Genomic DNA, 24,996 nt, shown 5'->3' on the forward strand with positions numbered 1-24,996 from the left:
CAATGATTGATTGAGTGGTTCTGGCTTTAAAGGGTTAACCAAAATGACCCTGAAACCTTTGTACTGATGTGATAAAAAGCACATTTTTCATGACTCATAACACGTGTGGAAACTGGATTGACATTTTGTACGCCCCTCGACACACACGCGCGCGCACACACATGCACACATACATGCACACACACACATGCACACACACATGCACACACACTCTCAACCAGTCGACCTGGTTCCAGGCGCGTCCTTGTGGCAACGCCTCTTGCATGGCGTCTACACCTGGCCGCCGATCAGCAGGTGAGCTCAGACGGCGCCTGACTCACAGCAGGCAAGATGGCGGCCGGCGACCACGCGATGATGCTGACAGAGTTTGAGTTTGAGAGACGCTTTGACCCAACTGAGGTCATCCGCTGGATGAAGGACAACTGGTGAGAAGTTTTCCACTTGAAATATTGACCGACACGCTGTAATAACAACGCCGGTAGATTTTACGGTAAAAACTGGCAGCTCGGCTGCCAGAATTTTACTGTAAAATATTACCAAACCCAAAACCAGTGAAGTTGGCACGTTGTGTAAATCGTAAATAAAAACAGAATACAAATGAATTGCAAATCCTTTTCAACTTATATTTAATTGAATAGACTGCAAAGACAAGATATTTAATGTTCCAACTGAGAAACGTAATTTTTTGGGGGCAAATAATCATTAACTTAGAATTTAATGGCAGCAACACATTGCAAAAAAGTTGTCACAGGGTCATTTTTACCACTGTGTTACATGGCCTTTCCTTTTAACAACACTCAGTAAACATTTGGGAACTGAAGAGACACATTTTTAAGCTTTTCAGGTGGAATTCTTTCCAATTCTTGCTTGATGTACAGCTTAAGTTGTTCAACAGTCCGGGGGTCTCCGTTGTGGTATTTTAGGCTTCATAATGCGCCACACATTTTCAATGGAGACAGGTCTGGACTACAGGCAGGCCAGTCTAGTACCCGCACTCTTTTACTATGAAGCCACGCTGTTGTAACACGTGGCGTGGCATTGTCTTGCTGAAATAAGCAGGGGCGTCCATGAAAAAGATGTGGCTTGGATGGCAACATATGTTGCTCCAAAACCTGTATGTGTCACGACTGGGACTGTGGCGTGGTTTGTTCTCCCGAGGTGCAAGTGATTTGGACCAGACATGGCGTGAAGGTGAATACATGATTTATTTTAACACTATATATCAAAAAGGAACAAACGAAAAGCGCGCACAATGGCGGAGGTACAAAACTAGGCTATTGAAAACAAAACTTGCACATAGGCAGAAACTGTGAACAATTAAACAAAAACACTAACTGTGGCATTAATAAACAAAAAACTTACTTGGCATGGACTATGAAGTGCGCAGAGGTAAGAGTGTGACAGGGGTATGAATCCGGATGTCGCCAGAAAGACAAACTGAAAACAATGAACTTAAATACTACAGACATGATTAGTGAAAACAGGTGCGTGACTCAAAACGTGAAAGAGGTGCGTGACGTGACAGGTGAAAACTAATGGTTGCTATGGTGACAAAACAAACAAAAGTGCACGAAAAGTCCAAAAACAAAACCGAACATGACTAAAACAAAACATGATCACACAGACATGACAGTATGTACCTTTCAGCATTAATGGTGCCTTCACAGATGTGTAAGTTACCCATGCCTTGGTCACTAATACACCCCCATACCATCACAGATGCTGGCTTTTACACTTTGTGCCTATAACAATCCGGATGGTTCTTTTCCTCTTTGTTCTGGAGGACACGACGTCCACAGTTTCCAAAAACAATTTGAAACGTTGAGTCGTCAGACCACAGAACACTTTTACACTTTGTATCACTTAGACACCGGCGGCGTTTCTGGGTGTTGTTGATTAACGGCTTTGGCTTTGCATAGTAGAGTTTTAACTTGCACTTACAGATGTAGCGACGAACTGTAATTACTGACAGTGGTTTTCTGAAGTGTTCCTGAGCTCAAGTGGTGATATCCTTTGCACACTGATGTGGCTTTTTGATGCAGTACCGCCTGAGGGATCGAAGGTCACGGGCATTCAATGTTGGTTTTCAGCCTTGCTGCTTACGTGCAGTGATTTCTCCAGATTCTCTAAACCTTTTGATGATATTACGGACCGTAGATGGTGAAATCCCTAAATTCCTTGCAATAGCTCGTTGAGAAATGTTGTTCTTAAACAATTTGCTCACGCATTTGTTCACAAAGTGGTGACCCTCGCCCCATCCTTGTTTGTGAATGACTGAGCAATTCATGGAAGCTGCTTTTATACCCAATCATGGCACCCACCTGTTCCCAATTAGCTTGTTCACCTGTGGGATGTTCCAAATAAGTGTTTGATGAGCATTCCTCAACTTTATCAGTTTATTTTGCTACTTGTGCCAGCTTTTTTGAAACATGTTGCAGGCATCAAATTCCAAATGAGCTAATATTTGCAAAAAATAAAGTTTCCAGTTCAAACGTTAAATATCTTGTTTTTGCAGTTCATTCAATTGAATATAGGTTGAAAAGGATTTGCAAATCATTGTATACGGTTTTTATTTACCATTTACACAATGTGCCAACTTCACTGGTTTTGGGTTTTTTATTTGTTTTTACAACATTATGGAAAACCAGTAGCACTATTTTTTCTAATTCTGGCAAATGAGGTGGTGCCATTATTTTTATCGTAAAAATGTGGTACCGTTTTTCCATTTACAGTAATACACCATATAAACAACAACCTTAGATTTTACTGTAAAAAAAAACAACTAGCAACTCAGTCACCAGAATTTTACTGTAAGAAATACAGCATTTGTTTACAACATATTACGATAAATGGAAAAACAGTACCACTGATTTTTTTTTAATGGAAAATGCCAGCTAGATTGCAAAAATTTTACAGGTAGGGTATTTTTTTTAACTGAAAGAAAATCTGCTTATATGGTAAAATTCTGTCGACTGAACTGCCAGCTTTTTACCATAAAAAAAGGTCGTACCATTTTTCAAGAAACAGTAATACACCGTAAAAGGAGTTTGTTAATGTACGACCCCTTTTTTTCACTGAAAAATGGCCAAAAACTATCGGAGCAAAGTTTGGCGCCCTGCCACGCCCACATCTTATGGCGTGGGAGAAATTTGCTTGTAATTTAGTATCGCCTATATGTGTAAGTATCCGTCATTTTAACTGCAACTCAATAGGCCAAAGTTCCTAGGAGGAGTTCGTTAAAGTATGACCGCTTTTTTTCACAGGAAAATGGCCAAAAACCATGGGAGCAAGGTTTGGCGCCCTGCCACGCCCACATCTTATGGCGTAGGAAAACTTTGTTCCCAATTTATCATCGCCTATATGTGTAGTACCTGTAATTTTAGCCACGAGCCTATATGTGTAAGTATCCGTCATTTTAACTGCAACTCAATAGGCCAAAGTTCCTAGGAGGAGTTCGTTAAAGTATGACCGCTTTTTTTCACCGAAAAATGGCCAAAAACCATGGGAGCAAGGTTTGGCGCCCTGCCACGCCCACATCTTATGGCGTAGGAAAACTTTGTTCCCAATTTATCATCGCCTATATGTGTAGTACCTGTAATTTTAGCCACGAGCCATTTGGTCAATGTACCTATGAGGAGTTCGTTAAAGTACAACCTTTTTTTTTCACCGAAAAATGGCCAAAAACCATGGGAGCAAAGTTTGGCGCCCTGCCATGCCCACATCTTATTGCGTAGAAAAAATTTGCTTGCAATTTTTCATCGCCTATATGTGTAGTAGCTGTAGTTTTAACTGCAACTCATTTGGTCAAAGTCCCTGGGAGAAGTTTGTTAATGTACAACCCCTTTTTTTCACCGAAAAATGGCCAAAAACTATCGGAGCAAAGTTTGGCGCCCTGCCACGCCCACATCTTATGGCGTGGGAGAAATTTGCTTGTAATTTAGTATCGCCTATATGTGTAAGTATCCGCCATTTTAACTGCAACTCAATAGGCCAAAGTTCCTAGAAGGAGTTCGTTAATGTATGACCGCTTTTTTTCACCGAAAAATGGCCAAAAACCATGGGAGCAAGGTTTGGCGCCCTGCCACGCCCACATCTTATGGCGTAGGAAAACTTTGTTCCCAATTTATCATCGCCTATATGTGTAGTACCTGTAATTTGAGCCACGAGCCATTTGGTCAACGTCCCTAGGAGGAGTTCGTTAAAGTACGACCTTTTTTTTTTCACCGAAAAATGGCCAAAAACCATGGGAGCAAAGTTTGGCGCCCTGCCACGCCCACATCTTATTGCGTAGAAAAAATTTGCTTGCAATTTTTCATCGCCTATATGTGTAGTAGCTGTAGTTTTAACTGCAACTCATTTGGTCAAAGTCCCTGAGAGGAGTTTGTTAAAGTACGACCCCTTTTTTTCACCGAAAAATGGCCAAAAACCATCGGAGCCAAGTTTGGCGCCATGCCACGCCCACATCTTATGGCGTGGGAAAAATTTGTTCGCAATTTATCATCGCCTATATGTGTAGTATCTACAATTTTAACCGCAACTCATCCGGTCAAAGTTCCTAGGAGGAGTTTGTTAAAGTATGACCGCTTTTTTTCACCGAAAAATGGCCCACAAAAATTGGAGCCAAGTTTGGTGCCATGCCACGCCCACATCTTTCCTTCTTTATTATGCATTTTCTGCCGGTGCGACTTATACTCCGGAGCGACTTATAGTCCGAAAAATACGGTATGACCCTTTTTTTTTCTCACCGAAAAATGGCCAAAAACCATGGGAGCAAAGTTGGGTGCCACGCCGACTTCTTATGACATAGGAAAAATGTGTTCAAATCTATCCTCGCCTTTATGTGTAGTACCTGTAGTTTTAAACGCGACTCATTTGGCAGAAGTCCCTAGGAATAGTTCGTCAAAGTACGACCCTTTTTTCACCGAAAAATGAAAGACAAAATCCAAGATGGCCGACTTTCTGTTCGTTTTCAGGTATGGGTTCCTGAGACTTTTATGTGCGTTCCGTCATGACAGACGCCTCCTGCGATTTTCCTGTCGATACGTGAAACTGGTAGGAGGGGCTAATTTTTTCTAATTTTAAAAGGTGGAGCTAGAGAGCCATGTTTAAAATTTCATTTTCGGGACCCCAAAAATATTAAACTTTTCGCTTTACCTGACGGGCCCGCAAACTATGGGGACTTTTCATGCTTGTTGAGAGCGTCAAAAAGGCGTCTAAAGGTATAGAAGAAAAAATACAGCAATTTCAATAGGGCCCTTTGCATCCGGCCCTAATAAAAGGTTAATATTGTTAAAGGGGAACATTATCACAATTTCAGAATGATCATCAGTTCCCAGTGGCTTATCATATTTTTCGAAGTTTTTTTCAAAGTTTTACCCATCACGCTATATCCCTAAAAAAAAGCTTCAAAGTGCCTGATTTTAACCATCGTTATATACACCCATCCATTTTCCTGTGACGTCACATAGTGAATACAAACAAACATGGCGGAAAGAACAGCAAGCTATAGCGACATTAGCTCGGATTCAGACTCGGATTTCAGCGGCTTAAGCGATTCAACAGATTACGAATGTATTGAAACGGATGGTTGTAGTGTGGAGGCAGGTAGCGAAAAAGAAATTGAAGAAGAAACTGAAGCTATTGAGCCATATCGGTTTGAACCGTATGCAAGCGAAACCGACGAAAACGACACGACAGCCAGCGACACGGAAGAAAGCGAGGACGAATTCGGCGATCGCCTTCTAACCAACGATTGGTATGTGTTTGTTTGGCATTAAAGGAAACTAACAAATATGAACTAGGTTTACAGCATATGAAATACATTTGGCAACAACATGCACTTTGAGAGTGCAGACAGCCCAATTTTCATCAATTAATATATTCTGTAGACATACCCTCATCCGCTCTCTTTTCCTGAAAGCTGATCTGTCCAGTTTTGGAGTTGATGTCAGCAGGCCAGGGAAGCTAGGGTCGATATTCTTCTCTTGATCATCTTCGGTGGCATAAGAGACGGTGTGAGTCAACACATCCAGGGGGTTTAGCTCGCTCGTCTGCGGGAACGAACTGCCGCCATTGCTTGCCGTGCTACCGAGTTCCTTTGTCCCTGAATTGCTCACACACTCCGGCAAATTCAATGGGGGTCTGGCGGCAGATTTTTTTGACTTTATCGTTGGACATGCATCTGCTTTGAGCGTCGCAGGATATCCACACATTCTTGCCATCTCTGTCGTAGCATAGCATTCGTCGGTAAAGTGGGACGGAGTGGCGCAGTGGTAGAGTGGCCGTGCGCAACCCGAGGGTCCCTGGTTCAATCCCCACCTCGTACCAACTCCGTTGTGTCCTGAGCAAGACACTTCACCCTTGCTCCTGATGGGTGCTGGTTAGCGCCTTGCATGGCAGCTCCCGCCATCAGTGTGTGAATGTGTGTGTGAATGGGTAAATGTGGAAGTAGTGTCAAAGCGCTTTGAGTACCTTGAAGGTAGAAAAGCGCTATACAAGAACAACCCATTTATTTATTATTAAAGTGTGCGGAACAAACGTCCAATTTCTTGCCACTTTCGCATCTTTGGGCCACTGGTGCAACTTGAATCCGTCCCTGTTCGTGTTGTTACACCCTCCGACAACACACCGACGAGGCATGATGTCTCCAAGGTACGGAAAACAGTCGAAAAACGGAATATAAGAGAGCTGATTTGACTCGGTGTTTGAGAAAATGGCGGATTGCTTCCCGATGTGACGTCACGTTGTGACGTCATCGCTCCGAGAGCGAATATTAGAAAGGCGTTTAATTCGCCAAAATTCACCCATTTAGAGTTCGGAAATCGGTTAAAAAAATATATGGTCTTTTTTCTGCAACATCAAGGTATATATTGACGCTTACATAGGTCTGGTGATAATGTTCCCCTTTAAAACCATAATAGCACAAAACACCAGTCAGAAAACGTATTTTAGAATTATTTATAAAGCAAACTAACACATTATATTGCACAAAGGAAAGGCAGTGTTATTGTAATATTCGCCATGACAAGGCGGGCTAGCTTCCAAAGGTCAACGACCTCCTGGTCACCTTGGCGATGAGGCACAGGTTCTGGGAGCGATGGTGACTGGTCTGACTAGATTGCGCTTCTTCTCATCTGTCGAGACGTGTGAAGCAGAAGCACCGACAAAAAGTACAAGAAAAGTTCAAGGATGGTGTTATTATCACACCATCTAGGAATGTGCGTGACTCCACAATTGGTCTTTCCAAGAGAGGCCACGCCCACCGCTAGCCAAACCGACTTATCAGGGCAGCATAAACGGAGGCTGATGAGCGTTGCAAAGAAAAAATGCTTCCAAGTTCGTCAAGTATTTTGTACGTCACACTGGAGGCGCTCATGTAATGGCTGTGTGGAAACACACACACACACACACACACACAGACACACACAGACACACGCTCCACACACACACCTGAACCAATGTGGTTTTGTGGTAACCTTTAAAAGCCTGAACCACTAAATGATTGACAGAATATGCAAAGTATTTGAAACTGGAGCTTTTAAACATACAAAATGTCAACATGGGACTTCCCGTTGAGCATGGACGGTGCAGGGCGTGCTCAGCGGGGGCTCCGTGGTCATGTGACCTTGCTTATGTTTTGTTGGCACTTTTTGCTAACTCGACTCTCGCATAGTTTTTACTAACCTGTCTCATGCAGCTTCTTCTTTGTGGATGACGCCTGTGAACTCCGTGATGTCTGGCTGAGAGAACTCCCGCCAGCCAGGCTGCTCCGAGCCTCGTGCGTCTCCGGATCCAGATATCGCGGAGGAGTCGGTCGTCGCCTCGGCCCCTTTAAGGAGCACAAGTCAGAACATGGACGAAAAGCGAGCCGACAACCACGACAATCTTAAAATCTGTTGTCAAAGGAGAGATGGCGGCCATTATGGAGTCATTCAAGAGCATTTTCTCGTCCCAAGGCGGGGTCATCGCTAGCCTGGAGGTCGCTGCTAATGCTAATGCTAACGAGTTGACCGAACTCTGCGCTATTGTCAACAACCTAGCTGCTACCGTGGATCTCCTCTCTAAAAAATGAGATGATCTGGAGGTGGAATAACTTTCGAGTGGTGGGCTGTCCGACTGTTTTTCCTGCTCGGTTCTTACAGGAGGTGCTGAAGTTTGACAGCAAGCCCATGTTGAACCGAGCTCACCGGATCCTGCGTGCGAGGCCTCAAGATGGCAAACCTCCTCGAGTGAATTTATTTGAAGTCCGGAACCAGATCCTACGAAGGGCGGGAGAGGCTTCTTGGCTATCCCGTATGGGCAAGAGGATATCAATGTTTCCCGACTTCACCCCGGCCATGGTTCAGAGCTGCCTTTGCAGTTCATCTCTTCCCGGTGACATTGCGGCCGACTTTATCCAACGGCCAGACCCACAAAATCGATGATCCAACAAGGGCGGCGGACTTTGTGGACAAAAACATTAAAATGGGAGTTACCCTCGGATTTGATCCAGGAGGCAGGCTAGCATGCTAGCTGTCCGCCTCTATTTTGGAGGTACAAATACCAGAAGCGTGATGTATCGGCCTATGTACTCTGGGAGGCGCTGAAGGCGTACATTAGGGGGTAGATAACATCCTCTAAAAATAATGACAGAAAACTCGGGAAGAATAAATTCACGAATTTGACAGAATGCATATCTCTGTTAGATAACTTGTACTGTACCTCTCAAAACCTAGACACTTATAAGGAAAGGCTTTCTCTACAGGCAGAACTTGATATCCTGGCGACAGACCCTGCTAGTGAACAAATGCTCCGTTCAAGATCTCAGTGTTATGAACATGGCGATGAAGCTAGCAAACTATTCGCTCATCAACTACGCCAGATATCCGAATCCCATTATTTTCCACAGATTCAATCCCATTTGGGTATAGTTACTGATGATCTCGATACTCCTGAGCTTGATCATGTTTTGCCAATCTGGACATCCCCTCGGTTGATCAGTCCGTTGCAGTAGAGTTAGAGTGACCAATTACTGCTGTGGAATTAAATGTTGCAGTGTTATCACTACAAAAGGGAATAACCCTTGGACCAGATAGTTATTCTAACACATTTTTCGAAAAATGTTGATACAAGATAGCCCCCCTATTGGACTATAAATCGTTTGAATCTGGCCGCCTCCTGCAAACGCTCAACCAAGCTTCAGTTTATCTCCTCTTGATAAAAGGCAAGGACAACTTTGTCATGCACTTTGTATCGTTCTATTAGCCTGTTAAATGTGGACTTTAAACTATTATCCAAACTGATGACTTTACGTCTGGATACTTCTATTATTAATGCGGATCAAACACCGTGTTCATTCGGAATAGGCACTACTTTTCTAATATTTGACGTCTTCTCAATATATGGTATGATGTGCCAGCTCTTAACGAGGCAGTGATCTCTACGGATGCTGAGAAGGCTTTTGACCGAGTGGAGTGAAATTTATATTTTATGTCTTAAGAGAGATTCGGCTTTGGTAACAGTTTTATTTCATGGATTCCTATATTCAAATAATATTCAATCCAAATATTTTCACCTTTACTGTTCCACCTGGCAGGGTTGCCCCCTGAGCCCATTGCTTTTTGCTTTTGCCATTTAGCCTCTGTCAATAACGGGTCGCGCCAACCCGCTTATTACAGGCATATGTAAACACAATGTGCAGGTGAAAGTCTCTCTCTATTCAGATGACCTCCTTCTGTTTGTCTCGGAATTCTCCGGGCTGCCTTAAGTACTCGGCAAACTTTTATCATGGGTGGGTAAAAGTGAAACATTTCGTATAAGTCCTGCTGCTAAAAAATATTCTATGCACAATTTTATCTTTAAAATGGCCTCGCAGAGTTTAACATACATGGTCACACATACGCTTGCAGAGATTTATAAAGTCAACTTTGTTCCACTGCCGTCCAGAATCCAGGGAGATTTTGATCCCTGGTCCTTACTTAATTTATCTACAGTAGCCCTTGTCAACTCTGTTTGAATAAATGTACTTCCACGATTTTGTTCCGGTGTATACAACTTTTTCTCTCAGCCCTTCTTTTGTAAATTAGATAGTCCGATTTTAGACTTCATTTAAAATAAAATAAAAAGGCTCACAGGTTACGTAAACAATATTTACAGAGACACAAATCGTCGAGAGGATTAGCACTTTTACTACTGGGCCACCAACATTAGAATTCTTAAATATCGGCTTCCATATGAAGCATTTGATCCCCCTCTGCTATGGCTGGTTGTAGAGGCTAACTCAACAAAACCAGTATCTCTTAGGGCTCTGGTTCACTCTTCCACCCACTCTTCTACTTCCGCTTTTACGAAAAGTCCAATCGTAAAAACCTCATTCAGAATATTTTGGCTAACAGACTATTTCTAGTCTTGCACCTATCACTGCTAATCATGCTTTCCCTCCTTCTCTTGTCGATAGTGCCTTTTTAAGGTGGTCAAGTCTGAGGATCAACAACATTAAAGATTTATACATCGACAACACTTTTACCTCTTTCAACAACTTTGGGATAAATGTTCACTCTTTAATCAACACTTTTTAAAAATATATCTCCAGATCCACAGTTTTGTTCGTAATACTTTTCCCAGGTTTCAAACTTACCGACTGACACGGTTTTAGATGCTTTTTCAACACCACTACTGACTTTAAAAGGATCAATTACTCGTATTTATGCCCTGAGTCTCTGAATTCAATGAAGTCTCTTTGCGAGGGTGACTTCAGAGTGACCCTATCTCAGGAATTTAGGTGGCGTTCATAAGTCTTCTCTTTGTACTAAACACAGCCTTATCCAATTACATAATTTTACATTGCATCAATGGATTAACTGTTCATACTGATGTGTCAGTCACCTTTTGTCACGGTGCTAAATTACGTGTCTGTGTGTGGTCTCCTGCAGGGGTATGTCATTTGTGATCTGCGCTTTGTACGTCGCCCTGGTGTTTGGAGGTCAGCACTACATGAGGCCCCGCCCTAAAATGAACCTAAGGACGCCAATGGCCGTGTGGTCGCTCGCCCTTGCTATCTTCAGGTCAGCATTCACATCTGTTTTTTAGCTACTTTGGTCTCTGTGGTAACAGTGACATCAGTGGAGAGAATGGCCGCACGGTGCGGTCTCTACGACAACGGCCCGCCCCTGTATTCAGTTTATCCCGCGAGACGTCATGAGTTTAGTCATGAGTTTAGTCATGAGTTTAGTAAGGAATCTGGCCCGCAGGGGTGTTTCCAAATTAATATTATATATCTGACAATCCATTTGCTGTAAATTTGCCACCATCTTGAGGACAATGTGAGTAAATCAAGACAATGACCATAAATTGTGATTTGAAGTGACTATAGAATTAGCCTTCATTGTAATTGCACAAAATTGTGGAATATAGCACAGCGTTGACTTATATGACCCAACTCAAACAACCTACCCTAGTCATGATGCAAAAATGTCAACACACATGGTCACTCATAACACAACCTGCTCACTGAACTTTGTGGGTAATATAAAAAAATATCCACGCACCATAAAATATTCAAAATTACACCCATTTGAATGCATTACAAAGCAAGATGGGGGAAAATGCAAAACACTCTCCACACGTATCCATGTTTGGCGCATTTTAGCTGCTTGATATTTCTGATTGATTACAAAACTTTAAGGAGGTCGTCACGGAAGTCAACAAGGTAGGAGTCGAACTTTCAGATACTCTTAATATCCAATTATATCAATTATATACCCATTATATTAATATAATAATATTTAGGGATGTCCGATAATGGCTTTTTGCCGATAGCCGATATTCCAATATTGTCCAACTCTTAATTACCGATACCGATATCAACCAATACCGATATATACAGTCGTGGAATTAACACATTATTATGCCTAATTTGGACAACCAGGTATGGTGAAAATAAGGTCCTTTTAAAAAAGTTAATAAAATAAAATAAGATAAATAAATTACAAACATTTTCTTGAATAAAAAAGAATGTAAAACAATATAAAAACAGTTACATAGTAACTAGTAATTAATGAAAATTAGTAAAATTAACTGTTAAAGGTTAGTACTATTAGTGGACCAGTAGCACGCACAATCATGTGTGCTTACGGACTGTATCCCTTGCAGACTGCATTGATATATATTGATATATAATGTAGGAACCAGAATATTAATAACAGAAAGAAACAAGCCTTTTGTGTGAATGAGTGTGAACGAGTGTAAATGGGGGAGGGAGGTTTTTTTGGGTTGGTGTATTAATTGTAAGTGTATCTTGGGTTTTTTATGTTGATTTAATTCAAACAAATAAAATTGAATTAAAAAAACAACAAAAAAACGATACCGATAATAAAAAAAACGATACCGATAATTTCCGATATTACATTTTAAAGCATTTATCGGCCGATAATATCGGCAGGCCGATATTATCGGACATCTCTAATAATATGTATACATATATATGAATACTCTATATATCTATATATATTTATTTTACCCCAAGTCAAAAAGTTTGTACACCCCTTTAACAGATATTTATTTGTATCGCTTAATATTTTGGTTTGTTATAAAAATCACAAAAACATTATAATTTGGGACCGGCTGTGTCAAATATGATACAAATCGAAAATCATGTATGGAAATTTAAAAAAAAATATATATATATTACATTTGTTCAGAACGACCAATTTCGAATAAATGGAATTTTCTGTCAATAATTCAGTGGTTCAGGTTAAGACGCTCCAAGTGTGTGTGTGTGTGTGCAGCATCATGGGCGCCGTGCGTACGGGGTTCTTCATGCTTTACCTCATCAACAACGGTGGTATCTGGCGGTCCGTGTGTGACCAGATCATTTATGATGGACCCGTCAGCAAATTCTGGGCCTACGCTTTCATGGTGAGCAAGGTGCCAGAGCTGGGTGAGTCCCATTTCCTGTTTGTGAGTCCGTCATCAGCCACGCGTGTGTGTGTGATGTGTGTGTGTGTATGTGTGTGTGCGTGTTGTCAGGCGACACGGTCTTCATCGTGCTGAGGAAGCAGCGCCTCCTCTTCCTGCACTGGTACCACCACATCACGGTGCTGCTCTACTCCTGGCACTCCTACAAAGACATGGTGGCGGGCGGCGGCTGGTTCATGACCGTCAACTACACGGTGCACGCGCTCATGTACAGCTACTACACCGCGCGCGCTGCCGGACTGCGCGTGCCCCGCGCTCTGGCCATGGTCGTCACGATCGCCCAATTGCTGCAGATGGTGGTGGGCCTGGCGGTGACCGGGCTGGCGTACCGCTGGACGCAACACGGCGACTGCCCCTCCAGCATGGTCAACATCACCTGGGGGGCACTTATGTACCTCAGCTACCTGCTCCTCTTCCTCAACTTCTTCTACCACGCGTACCTGCAGCCCAGCAAGAGCGCCAAAGCCGAGTAGGAGGAGCTTAGGGCACAAGTTTGCGCCACTTCCTGTTGAAGATTAGTCATAAATGGTCATTTCCTGTCTTTGACATTCACTTAAGCGTCTGGATTAGCACAAACCAGACTTAAGTGCAGGGGTGTCCAAACTAGTGTGGCTCGCCTACATCTGCAATTTAGCCCGCAATATGAAGAAATCTTTTGGTCTGACAATTTTGGGGATCTTATTATGTCGACATCTGGTGGACGATGAGAATATTTCAGGTCCATGACTAATAATTACAGTCAGAGTAGAAGACTGTCTGTGCAGTATTTACTTGTATGGCCCAATGCAAACAACCTTCCCTAATCATGGTCCATATTGTCAACACACATGGTCACTCATAACTCAACATGCTCACTGAACTTTGTGGAGATTATAAAAAGAATGTCTATGCACTATAAAACAGTTCTAAACTACACCCATTTAAATCCATTACAAAAGCATGATGGGAAAAATGCAAAAAACTCTCCACACTTATCCATGTTTGGCACATTTTAGCTGCTTGATATTTCTGATTGATTACAAAACTTTAAGGAGGTCGTCACGGAAGTAAACAAGGCAGAAGTCGAACATTCACATACTCTTTATATCAAGTTATATTAATTAAATAACCATTATGTTAATATAATATGTACACATATAGATGTATAGGATATATATTATATATTATTATGTGCGCCCCTGTATATATATATATATATGTATGTACATATAAGAATCAATAAAGTACTATATATCTATCTATCTATCTATATATACGTACATACATATACATATACACATACGTATATATAGATAGATAGATAGATAGATAGATAGTACTTTATTGATTCTTATATGTATATACATATATAAACATATATATATATATATGTATACATTTGTATACATATATACATATGTATACATACATATATACATACAGTATGTATACATATATACATATGTATACATACATATATACATAAAGTATGTATACATATTTGGTATATGTATATACATATGTAAATATACATATATGTATATATATATACACACACACATCTATACAGTATATACACACACATATATATACATACATAAACATATATATGTATACATATGTATATGTATATATATATACATATAAATGATATATACATATACACTGTACATATACATTATATATGTACATATACATTATATATATATATATATATATATATATATATATATATATATATATATATATATATATATATATATATATATATATATATATATATATATATATATATATATATATATTACTTTACAATGCAGCCCCCAAGTCAAAACGTTTAGACACCCCTGCTTTAGTGCCATGACTGACACGCACCGGAACACAATAGAACATCAAGTCTTCCTTTGGTAGAACCCAAAGTGAAATCATTGGCCCCGCCCCTCATGTTGCCAGCAGCCAATCAGGTGCAGCCAAATATTACCGCTCTTTTAGAATCTTGACTGATCATTTATATCTCTTCTCACAAAGCACTGATGTTTACCTGACGTGTTGCCATGGTAACATGAAACCTTTATATTATGTATTATTTTGTGTGACGAACAAGATGATTTATACATAAATGTTTCAAACATGACTGGAGTTGTTTTGTGCGATTCGGCCACGAGCATACGTGTCAGGGTTGCTGCTGCTGCATGTCCTTCCAGCTCTTCCACACCAGCAGGTCCCGACTCTTCGCCACGGCGACCAGGCAGCGAGGTAACCGGAAGCCGTTGAACTGACCCACGCCGTCGTCGCGGCCCATGGCCAGCAGCATGGTGACGTTGCCTATCAATACAGCGGGCGGGTCAGAGCGGGTGACGCCATGGGAAGGCGAGGCGTGTACCTGCGCGGTGCGAGGTCAGAGGGTTCCCGCTCAGACTGTTGACGATGTTGCCCACGGCAACGGCGGCGTGCAGGCCGGCCATGTACGCCGTCTTGGGCTCTTTCACATCGGCGCAGTCGCCCACGGCATAAACGTGGGAGAGAGCTTCCACTTGCAGGTGCTCGTTGACCCTCAGGGCGCCGTTTTGGGCCAAACTTCCAGCTGGGGACGAGAAAAGGCTTTTCGTGGCGACCTGTGTCAAAGGTCACGTCTGTGCTGCAGCGGGGGACTTACAGAAGCTGGACTGGTAGGCGGCCGAGTTGACCCTCAGTCCGCTGCAGTTGATGATGAGGTCGGTGGTCAGCGTGGTTCCCTTCGCCAAGGTGACCTCCATGTTTTTACGGGTCACATTGCAGGTCAGACCAGAGAGGTCGCACACTTTCTGACCCAGCTGTAGCTCCACCCCTTTTTCCACAAGCACGTCCTTGGCCTGGTGCCGCACGCTGTTCAAGAGCTCCACGTCCGCCAAGACGCTTCGAGCGTGGACCAGAACCACCTGATGAAAACAACCATTTTTCTTTATCTTCCATGTGTTTTGACAAAGTCAACTTGGATAGAAATAGTCAGTTTGCAGTTTTTGGAATATTTTTTTTTTCACAAAAAAACCCTGTTTTTTGTCAAAGAGGAGACATTTTATGGCCCTGGTGTATTCCTGAAGTCCAGTGGAGACGTCACTAACCCCACACCTTCTTAGAGCATGACACAAAAGCTGTTGTGATGTTGTAAGATCATCTTTTCTCAAAGGTTGCTTCTAAAATGGGTTTCTTTTATGACTGAGACCGCCATGTTTCATCAAGACCTTCCTGTTTCTGCGAGTATGACAATCACATACAAGATTTCTCGTTGTGTCTCTCACTCTCTCTCTGTCTTTCTATGGGGCCAAAACACTGCCAGTAAGACTTTTTTATTGGAAAATAAAACATTGACATTGTAGAAAAAGTTGTATTTGGCACCCAAATGCACACATTAAAATATATATATATATATATATATATATATGTATATATATATATATATATATATATATATGTTTTCGATGACAATATTCATATTTGTCTACACTTTTATTGTTTTGTGTGTTTCACAGGTTTAAAAAAAAAAAAAAAAAAAAAAATCACATTTGCCTCTCTTTTTTACGGTTTTGTTTCTTTTTTTCCGGTTTTGTTTCTTTTTTTCCAGGTTTTGCTTCTTTTTTTAATGTTTTTTTTTCTTCTTCTCCGGTTTCATTTCTTTTTTTTGGTTTAACTTTTTTTTTTACGGTTTTGTTTCTTTTTTTCTGGGTTCGTTTAAATTTTTTCCGGGTTCGTTTCTTTTTTTAACGGTATTGTTTCTTTTTTTTCGGGTTTCGTTTAAAAAAGATTCTGGTTGAACTTTTTTTTTAACGGTTTTGTTTCTTTTTTTCCGGGTTCGTTTAAAAAATTTCTCGGTTTGTTTCTTTTTTTCTCCGTTTCACTGTTTTTTCCGGATTTCGCTTCTTTTTTTCCAGTTTTGCTTCTTTTGTTTCAGATTTCGCTTCTTTTTTTTCTGGTTTCATTTCAATTTTTTACTGGTTACATTTATTTTTTTCCGGTTTCGCTTCTTTTTTTAACGGTTTCGCTTCTTTTTTTTTCGGTTTCGCTTATTTTTTTTAACGGTTTCGCTTATTTTTTTAACGGTTTTGTTTCTTTTTCACAGGTTTCATTTGTTTTGTTTGTTTCTTTTTTCCTGGATGTACTTCTTTTTTTTCCGGTTGTGTTTCTTTTTTTTATGGGTTCGTTTCAATTTTTTCGGGGTTTATTTATTTTTTTAACAATTTCGCTTCTTTTTTTTCCCGGTTTGGTTCTTTTTTTTTACGGCTTTGTTTCTTTTTTTCCAGTTTCGTTCCAATTTTTTTCCGGGTTCGTTTATTTTTTTTCCGGTTTGGCTTCTTTTTTTCCGGTTTCGCTCCTTTTATTTACGGCTTTGTTTCTTTTTTTCCCCCGATTTCTCCGACCACAGATTTCTTCCTTCTTTCTCCTCTGTAAAGTGATGTTATTTAAGCTCTCAAATACAAATTTTCCGGACTATAGAGCCGCACCCACTAAATTTAAGGGGAAAAAACATTTTTCCTTGTATTAGCTGCACTAGACTATAAGCCGCAGATATATACGTTGTGAAAGAGTTATTTACACAGAATGTTTATTATACCTTAATTGTTTCCAAACTGTGTCTGTAACACGGCAGTAAAACGGTTGATCAAACAAAACAGAAGTCATCGTCTTGGACCCACTAGCTGCACAAGCTAGTTCGCCACTCAGCTAACACACTCAATAACTTCACGGTGACATATTGGTGAATTTACTGAGGAATTTGTGAAACTGAAACAATACGAAAAGAATGCCATTGTAAGTTAATAATACCAACACAGACACTCATAAACTTGTTAGCATATTAAATAATGCTAACAACACTAGCTTGATTACATTACGACAGCACGTACAAATATGCATGAAAACACTCCTACAGACATCACACATGGGACGCTTTAGTAAGTAAGAATTGTTTTAGTTCAATTGTAAAACTTACAAACGTTGCTTGGAGTGCTGAATGGAGAATCTATAGGACTAAAAACGCTATGGACGGCTAGAAGATTGAAAGGCACTTCTACCTCCGGTTGACAGGACACCGCAGCAACTGCAGTGAGCAAACTCGTCCAAAAGATGGCGCCGAAGCACACACACTCCGGGTTTGCTTCTTTTTTCTTAGGTTTCGCTTCTTTTTTTAATGGTTTTGTTTCTTTCTTTCCGGTTTCATTTCTATTTTTTTCCGGTTTCATTTCTTTTTTCCGGTTTTATTTCTTTAATTCCAGTTTCGCTTCTTTTTTTAACGGTTTTGCTTCTTTTTTTAAGGGTTTTGTTTCTTTTTCACAGGTTTCATTTTTTTTCTTTTCGGTTTGTTTCTTTTTTCTTGATTGTGCTTCTTTTTTTTCTGGTTCCGTTTCTTTTTTTTATGGGTTCGTTTAAATTTTTTCCGGATTTGTTTCTTTTTTTACCGGTGTCGCTTCTTTTTTTTTCCCAGTTTTGTTTCTTTTTTTCCGGTTGTGCTTCTTTTTTTTCCGGTTCCGTTTCTTTTTTTTAAGGGTTCGTTTTAATTTTTTCCGGATTTGTTTCTTTTTTTTTTACCGGGGTCGCTTCTTTTTTTTTTCCGGTGTCGCTTCTTTTTTTTCCCCGGTTTTTGTTTCTTTTTTTTCCCGGTTTCATTTCAATTTTTTTCCTGGTTAGTTACTTTTTTTTCCGGTTTGGCTTCTTTTTTTTTCGGTTTCGCTCCTTTTTTTTACGGCTTTGTTTCTTTTTTTACCGATTTCGTTTATTTTTTCCTCCCGGTTTTGCTTCTTTTTTGATGGTTTCAAATTAACGGCAGTGATTTGACATGGCCGCGGGTGCTTGTGGGTGGGGCTTACAACAAGTTTACCCGGTTGCAGTTTTACTAGACTTCTACTGGCAGGTAAAACACCGTAGAAGAAGACGGCAGGACCACAGATGTCTTCCTTCTTTCTCCTCTGTAAAGAGATGTTATTTCACATCTCAAATACATATTTTACGGACTATAGAGCCGCACCCACTAAATTTTAGGGAAAAAAATGTTTTTTCCATGTATTAGCTGCACTGGACTATAAGCCGCAGATATATACGTTGTGAAATGAGTTATTTACACAGAATGTTTATACCTTAATTGTTTCCAAACTGTGTCTGTAACACGGCAGTAAAACGGTTGATCAAACAAAACAGAAGTCATCGTCTTGGACCCACTAGCTGCGCAAGCGAGCTCGCCACTCAGCTAAACAGACTCAATAACTTCACTGTACCATTTTGTTGAATTTACTGAGGAATTTGTGAAACTGAAACAATACGAAAAGAATGCCATTGTAAGTTAATAATACCAACATAGACACTCATAAACTTGTTAGCATATTAACTAATGCTAACAACACTAGCTTGAATACATAACGACAGCACGTACAAATAGGCATGAAAACACTCCTACAGACATCACACATGGGACGCTTTAGTAAGTAAGAATTGTTTTAGTTCAATTGTATAACTTACAAACGCTGCTTGGAGTGCTGAATGGAGAATTTATAGGAGTAGAAACGCTATGGACGGCTAGAATATTAAAAGGCACTTCTACCTCCGGTTGACAGGACACCGCAGCAACTGCAGTGAGCAAACTCGTCCAAAAGATGGCGCCGAAGCACACACACTCCGGGTTTGCTTCTTTTTTCTTAGGTTTCGCTTCTTTTTTTAACGGTTTTGTTTCTTTCTTTCCGGTTTCATTTCTATTTTTTTCTTGTTTCATTTCTTTTTTCCGGTTTTGTTTCTTTAATTCCAGTTTCGCTTCTTTTTTTTTAACGGTTTTGCTTCTTTTTTTAAGGGTTTTGTTTCTTTTTCACAGATTTCTTTTTTTTTTTTTTTTCGGTTTGTTTCTTTTTTCTTGATTGTGCTTCTTTTTTTTCTGGTTCCGTTTCTTTTTTTTATGGGTTTGTTTAAATTTTTTCAGGATTTGTTTCTTTTTTTACCGGTGTCGCTTCTTTTTTTCCCAGTTTTGTTTCTTTTTTTCCAGTTGTGCTTCTTTTTTTTCCGGTTCCGTTTCTTTTTTTTTATGGGTTCGTTTTTTTTTTTCCGGATTTGTTTCTTCTTTTTTTTCCGGATTTGTTTCTTTTTTTTTACCGGAGTCGCTTCTTTTTTCCCCCCGGTTTTTGTTTCTTTTTTTCCGGTTTAATTTCAATTTTTTTCCTGGTTTGTTACTTTTTTTTCCGGTTTTGGCTTTTTTTTTTCGGTTTCGCTCCTTTTATTTACGGCTTTGTTTCTTTTTTTTACCGGTTTCGTTTCTTTTTTCCTCACAGTTTTGCTTCTTTTTTTATGGTTTCAAATTAATGGCAGTGTGTTTGCTTGGTTATATTTGAAAACTATTTTTCATGATGGCCGTCAGTAAAGAAAACTCCAGAAAATAGCTGCACCGTTTTATAAGCCACAGGGTTCAAAGCGTAGGAAAAAAGTAGCGGCTTGTAGTCCAGAATTTCTGGTAAATACTTAAGACCTTATCTTTCTCTGGACTTTATTGAATAGGAAAAATGACAAAACCCTGTCACCTTCTTTTGTGGATATTCGGTCTTGAGCTCCGCCGCCATCTCCACACCGGTCGAGCCCCCGCCCACCACCAGCACCGAGTCAGCGCTCTGGATCTAGGCACATGCGTGGTAGGCTCAGGTAACAGTAATGGTTTGTTGCAACGTGGTAGCGAACCTGCTTGACAAAGTCCTCGTAAGCCTGAATGGCGCTCTCGTACGACGCCACGGTGTTGAACTTCCCAGGAAAAGGTCCGTCAGTTCCCGTGCACAGGATGAGGTGCGAATAGGTGACTTCCTGCAACACATCCCAACAGTAAAAAGTGTTAGCGGTGTAACGCTAAACACCATAATTCCCCAATAAATGAAATCTTGCAAAATTCTCAAAACGTTAGCATGCTAATATAAGAGACATTACCATACTTCCAAGCGGGCGCCAAGTATCAAAATCCATGATTTTTACGTTTAAACAAACCAAATTAGTTAAAAAGCTAGCATAAAACGTTAGCATGCTAACATTACCATGATGACATCGGACAAGTTAGCATTCTTCTAAGATGGCGCCAAGTATTAAAACGCACTATTTTTAGGTGAAAACATACAAAAGAGCTAAAAAGCTAGCATAAAACATAAGCGTACTCCCGTTAGCCAGCTACCATTAGCATGCTAATATAAGAGACGTTAGCATACGTCCAAGATGGCGCCAAGTATCAAAATCCATGATTTTTAGGTTTGATCAAACAAAATTAGTTAAAAAGCTAGCATAAAACGTTAGCATGCTAACATTACCATGATGACAACGGACAAGTTAGCATTCTTCAAGTATTAAAATGCACTATTTTTAGGTGTAAACATACAAAATGAGCTAAAAAGCTAGCATAAAACATAAGCATACTCCCGTTAGCCAGCTACCATTAGCATGCTAATATAAGAGACGTTCACATACGTCCAAGATGGCGCCAAGTATCAAAATCCATGATTCTCAGGTTTGAACAAACAAAATTAGTTCAAAAGCTAGCATAAAACGTTAGCATGCTAACATTGCCATGATGACAACGGACAAGTTAGCATTCTTCAAGTATTAAAATGCACTATTTTTAGGTGTAAATATACAAAATGAGCTAAAAAGCTAGCATAAAACATAAACATACTCCCGTTAGCCAGCTACCATTAGCATGCTAATATAAGAGACGTTCACATACGTCCAAGATGGCGCCAAGTATCAAAATCCATGATTCTCAGGTTTGAACAAACAAAATTAGTTCAAAAGCTAGCATAAAACGTTAGCATGCTAACATTGCCATGATGACAACGGACAAGTTAGCATTCTTCAAGTATTAAAATGCACTATTTTTAGGTGTAAACATACAAAATTAGCTAAAAAAAAGTAGCATAAAACATAAGCATACTGCCGTTAGCATGCTACCATTAGCATGCTAATATAAGAGACATTAGCATACTTTCAAGATGGCACCAAGTATCAAAAACCTTGATGTACAGAGTATTGTGTGTAAAATTTTGAGGGGAAAAAAATTATTTATTCCATTTTGGAATAAGGCTGTAGCATAATGTGGAAAAAGTGAAGCTCCTTTATTTTGGACACTTATGTTCCAGTTTTGCACACATTTTTATGAATGACCTAATGGGAATTAATTCAACTTTTTTTTTATTTTTATGGGAATTAATTCAACTTTTTTTAAATTTTTATCACAAATGCATGTTTTGAATGCTTATTTTAGTGAAAGAAAAACTGCAGATACATCAATAGTTGCTCCCAACTATAGTAAAAGTAAAATAATTAATAAAAAACGATGACTTTTGTCATGTAAATGTCAATTTTTGCTGATTTTAATCTTATCCGAAGCTCAAACAAAAACTTAAAAATGAAATTTAAAAAAATCTGTGACACATTTCAGCTGCAAGACCATGTTTTCAAACACAAGAGGGTTTTCAAGCTCTGTCTGCTCCTTGGCATTGTTACGAGCATCATCATGTCAATCAATCATAAGTGCAACACATGGTACCCTTCCTCCTTGCAGGACCACCACTTGGCGCTGGGGGTCCACTCGCTCCACTCGGCCTTGAACAAAACTCTCTCCGAACGTCTCGGCGTACGGGATGAAGGTCCTCTGGGCGAAGCCTGGAGGGGTCAAAGGTCAACTTTACGGCATGTTGTTTACACATGATGATGATGATGATGGAGGGGGAGGGGCACCTGGTTGCACAGACGCTCTTAACGCGCCCACGTTGTGATGGAAGGCGTCCCGCATGTCAATCAAAGTGAAGCTCAGGCCTTCGCGCTTCAGCTGCTGGGCTGCGGCCACGCCCCCAAAACCCCCGCCCACCACCACCACGTGCACGCCCTCTACTGACGAGGTCTGGGCGCCCATACCTGCACACACACACACACACACACACACACACACACACACACACACACACACACACACACACACACACACACACACACACTAGCTGAAACGAGCATGTGATCAGAACGTTTTATTGTGCAGAAAAAAAAAAAACTTCCTTCGCACCGATGAAAGTGAGTGAGAATCTATGTTGATATTTTGATCTATGCTCGGATGCACTATTTACTGGAACTACTTCTTCAGCTCAGCAGGCGTCACTAGCGCCCTCTAGTGACCATTGAGGTAACGGGAAAGATTTGTTTTAATGTAATTTTATTTTATTTTATTTTATTTTATTTTATTTTATTAAATAAGTATTGAATTAAATACATTTTAAAATGTAAAATAAAGTAATGTAAATCAAATTCAATTAAATCACATTAAATTAAATTAATTAAAGAAAAGAACACACTTAATTTAATTTAATTTTATTGTATTTCATTTAATTTTATTTCAATTTATTTTATGAAATAAGTATTGACTTAAATACATTTTAAAAAGTAATGTAAGTAAGTAAGTAATGTAGATCAAATTAAATTCAATCACATTAAATTAAATTAATTTTAAAAAAGCAAAAAAGTAAAGCAAAGTAAGATAATTAAATTAATCAAATTAAAATTAAAATAGATCAACTTAAAGTAAATCAAATTAAATTAAATTAAATTTAATTTCATTACAGAAAAGCAAAAAAGTGAACAGAACAAAAGTAAAGCAAAGTAAATTTAATTAAATTCAATTGGATAAATTTAATTTAATAAAAGTAAAGAAAAGAAAACGAAGTAAATTAGTAGTAAAAGTAAAATGAAGTAAATTAAATTTAAAAAAATAAAAAAATAAATGTATATTAATTTAATTATATAAAATACATTTTATTTGACAAGTCGTGTATGTGCAAAAATAAACAAATGAATCAAAAGAAATTGACTCCTTGGATATATAATTATTTTAATTTAATTTAATTTAAACTAATTTAAGTTAATCATTTAATTGTATTTCATTTCATTTCATGTTATCGTATTTCATTTTATTTTATTTTATTTCATTTCATTTTATTTTTATCAAATAAAATAAATTGAGTATTGAATTCAATACATATTAAAAAGTAAAATAAAGTAATGTAGATAAAATAAAATTAAATCACATTAAATGTAATCAATTAAAGAAAAGCAAAGTAAGATAATTAAATCAAATCGAATTAAAATGAAAGTAGATCAACTTAAATTAAATTGAATTACATTTAATTTAATTACAGAAAATAAAAAAGTAAACAAACGTAAAGCAAAGTAAGGTAAATGAAATTAAATGCAATTCAATTTAATGTAATTAAAGTAAAGAAAAGAAAACAAGTAAATTAAACTTAATTCAAAATGTAATTATATAAAATAAATTACATTTGACAAGGCGTGTATGTGCAAAAATAAACAAATGAATCAAAAGAAATTGACTTCTTGGGTATATCGTTATTTTAATATTAAACATTATACAGTTCGGTGTCTGGACTGTTTTTAATCACTAATGATTGCATCATCAGGTCTTCTTCGCCTTGTAAACAAAAAATAATTGGAGTATTCACGCATTGACAGTAAATGTTGACATAACTCTGACTTTCCTGAATTTCAAGTTATTATCACACAATTCCCCTTATCAACGTGAAAAACAATGCAATGAGTGTTGTTTTGTCATCCAAAAGGAAATAATAGATACACAAAAACTCACCAATTTTAGCTGTAGAAGTTTGTTCTCTGACTTTTCCCCACTTTTCAAATTCCAACAGTCATGCTGACTCAGCACTTACATCATTCCCTGCCCACCAATCACATCCCTGCATTTACTGGAAGGGGCGGGCTCTTTTGATCCTGTCACAGTGAAGACGATTGTACATTTAATATAAAATACAGTATTGATGTTCACCCTTAGGGTATTGATGTGAAAGTTCAGTGAGTTTGAAACCTGTTTTTACACCGAAACATCACAACAATCAGTCAAACAGCGTTCTCCAGCGGTGGAAGTGTGCACTGCAACACTTTGTCAGAACAACGGAAGTTTATCCCCAAAAAAACAGGAATTTAACACGATGGATGATATTTAAAGCAATTGCAGCATTGACTGGTTTTACAAAATAACGTTTGCTACCAGAACTGAGATGT

The 24,996-nt window shown here is 39.1% G+C and overlaps 2 protein-coding genes across 3 annotated transcripts; one reads left to right on the forward strand and one right to left on the reverse strand.

Moving 5' to 3' along the window:
• Positions 1-226: 226 nt before the first annotated feature.
• On the forward strand, positions 227-14,158 carry LOC133610771 (very long chain fatty acid elongase 6-like). Its single transcript, XM_061967387.1, has 4 exons — positions 227-425; positions 10,911-11,042; positions 12,765-12,916; positions 13,006-14,158. Exons 1-4 carry the CDS (start codon positions 331-333, stop codon positions 13,425-13,427), a joined length of 801 nt encoding a protein of 266 aa, XP_061823371.1. The 5' UTR covers positions 227-330; the 3' UTR covers positions 13,428-14,158.
• On the reverse strand, positions 7,507-24,597 carry aifm2 (AIF family member 2). 2 transcript variants are annotated; one of them, XM_061967375.1, is made up of 9 exons: positions 24,566-24,597; positions 22,654-22,830; positions 22,463-22,578; positions 20,617-20,736; positions 20,463-20,555; positions 15,590-15,851; positions 15,317-15,517; positions 15,104-15,258; positions 7,507-7,828 (listed from the first exon to the last, which is right to left on the reverse strand). In XM_061967375.1, the coding sequence occupies exons 2-8, from the start codon at positions 22,826-22,828 to the stop codon at positions 15,107-15,109; spliced, it is 1,119 nt and encodes a 372-aa protein (XP_061823359.1). In that variant the 5' UTR covers positions 22,829-22,830; positions 24,566-24,597; the 3' UTR covers positions 7,507-7,828; positions 15,104-15,106. The 2 variants fall into 2 exon arrangements, with proteins under 2 accessions (XP_061823359.1, XP_061823349.1); XM_061967365.1 differs by lacking the exon at positions 7,507-7,828 and having other exon boundaries at positions 14,981-15,258.
• Between the last annotated feature and the right edge of the window lie 399 nt (positions 24,598-24,996).

This window comes from Nerophis lumbriciformis, linkage group LG02, assembly GCF_033978685.3.
Source record: "Nerophis lumbriciformis linkage group LG02, RoL_Nlum_v2.1, whole genome shotgun sequence".
NCBI lineage: Eukaryota > Metazoa > Chordata > Actinopteri > Syngnathiformes > Syngnathidae > Nerophis > Nerophis lumbriciformis.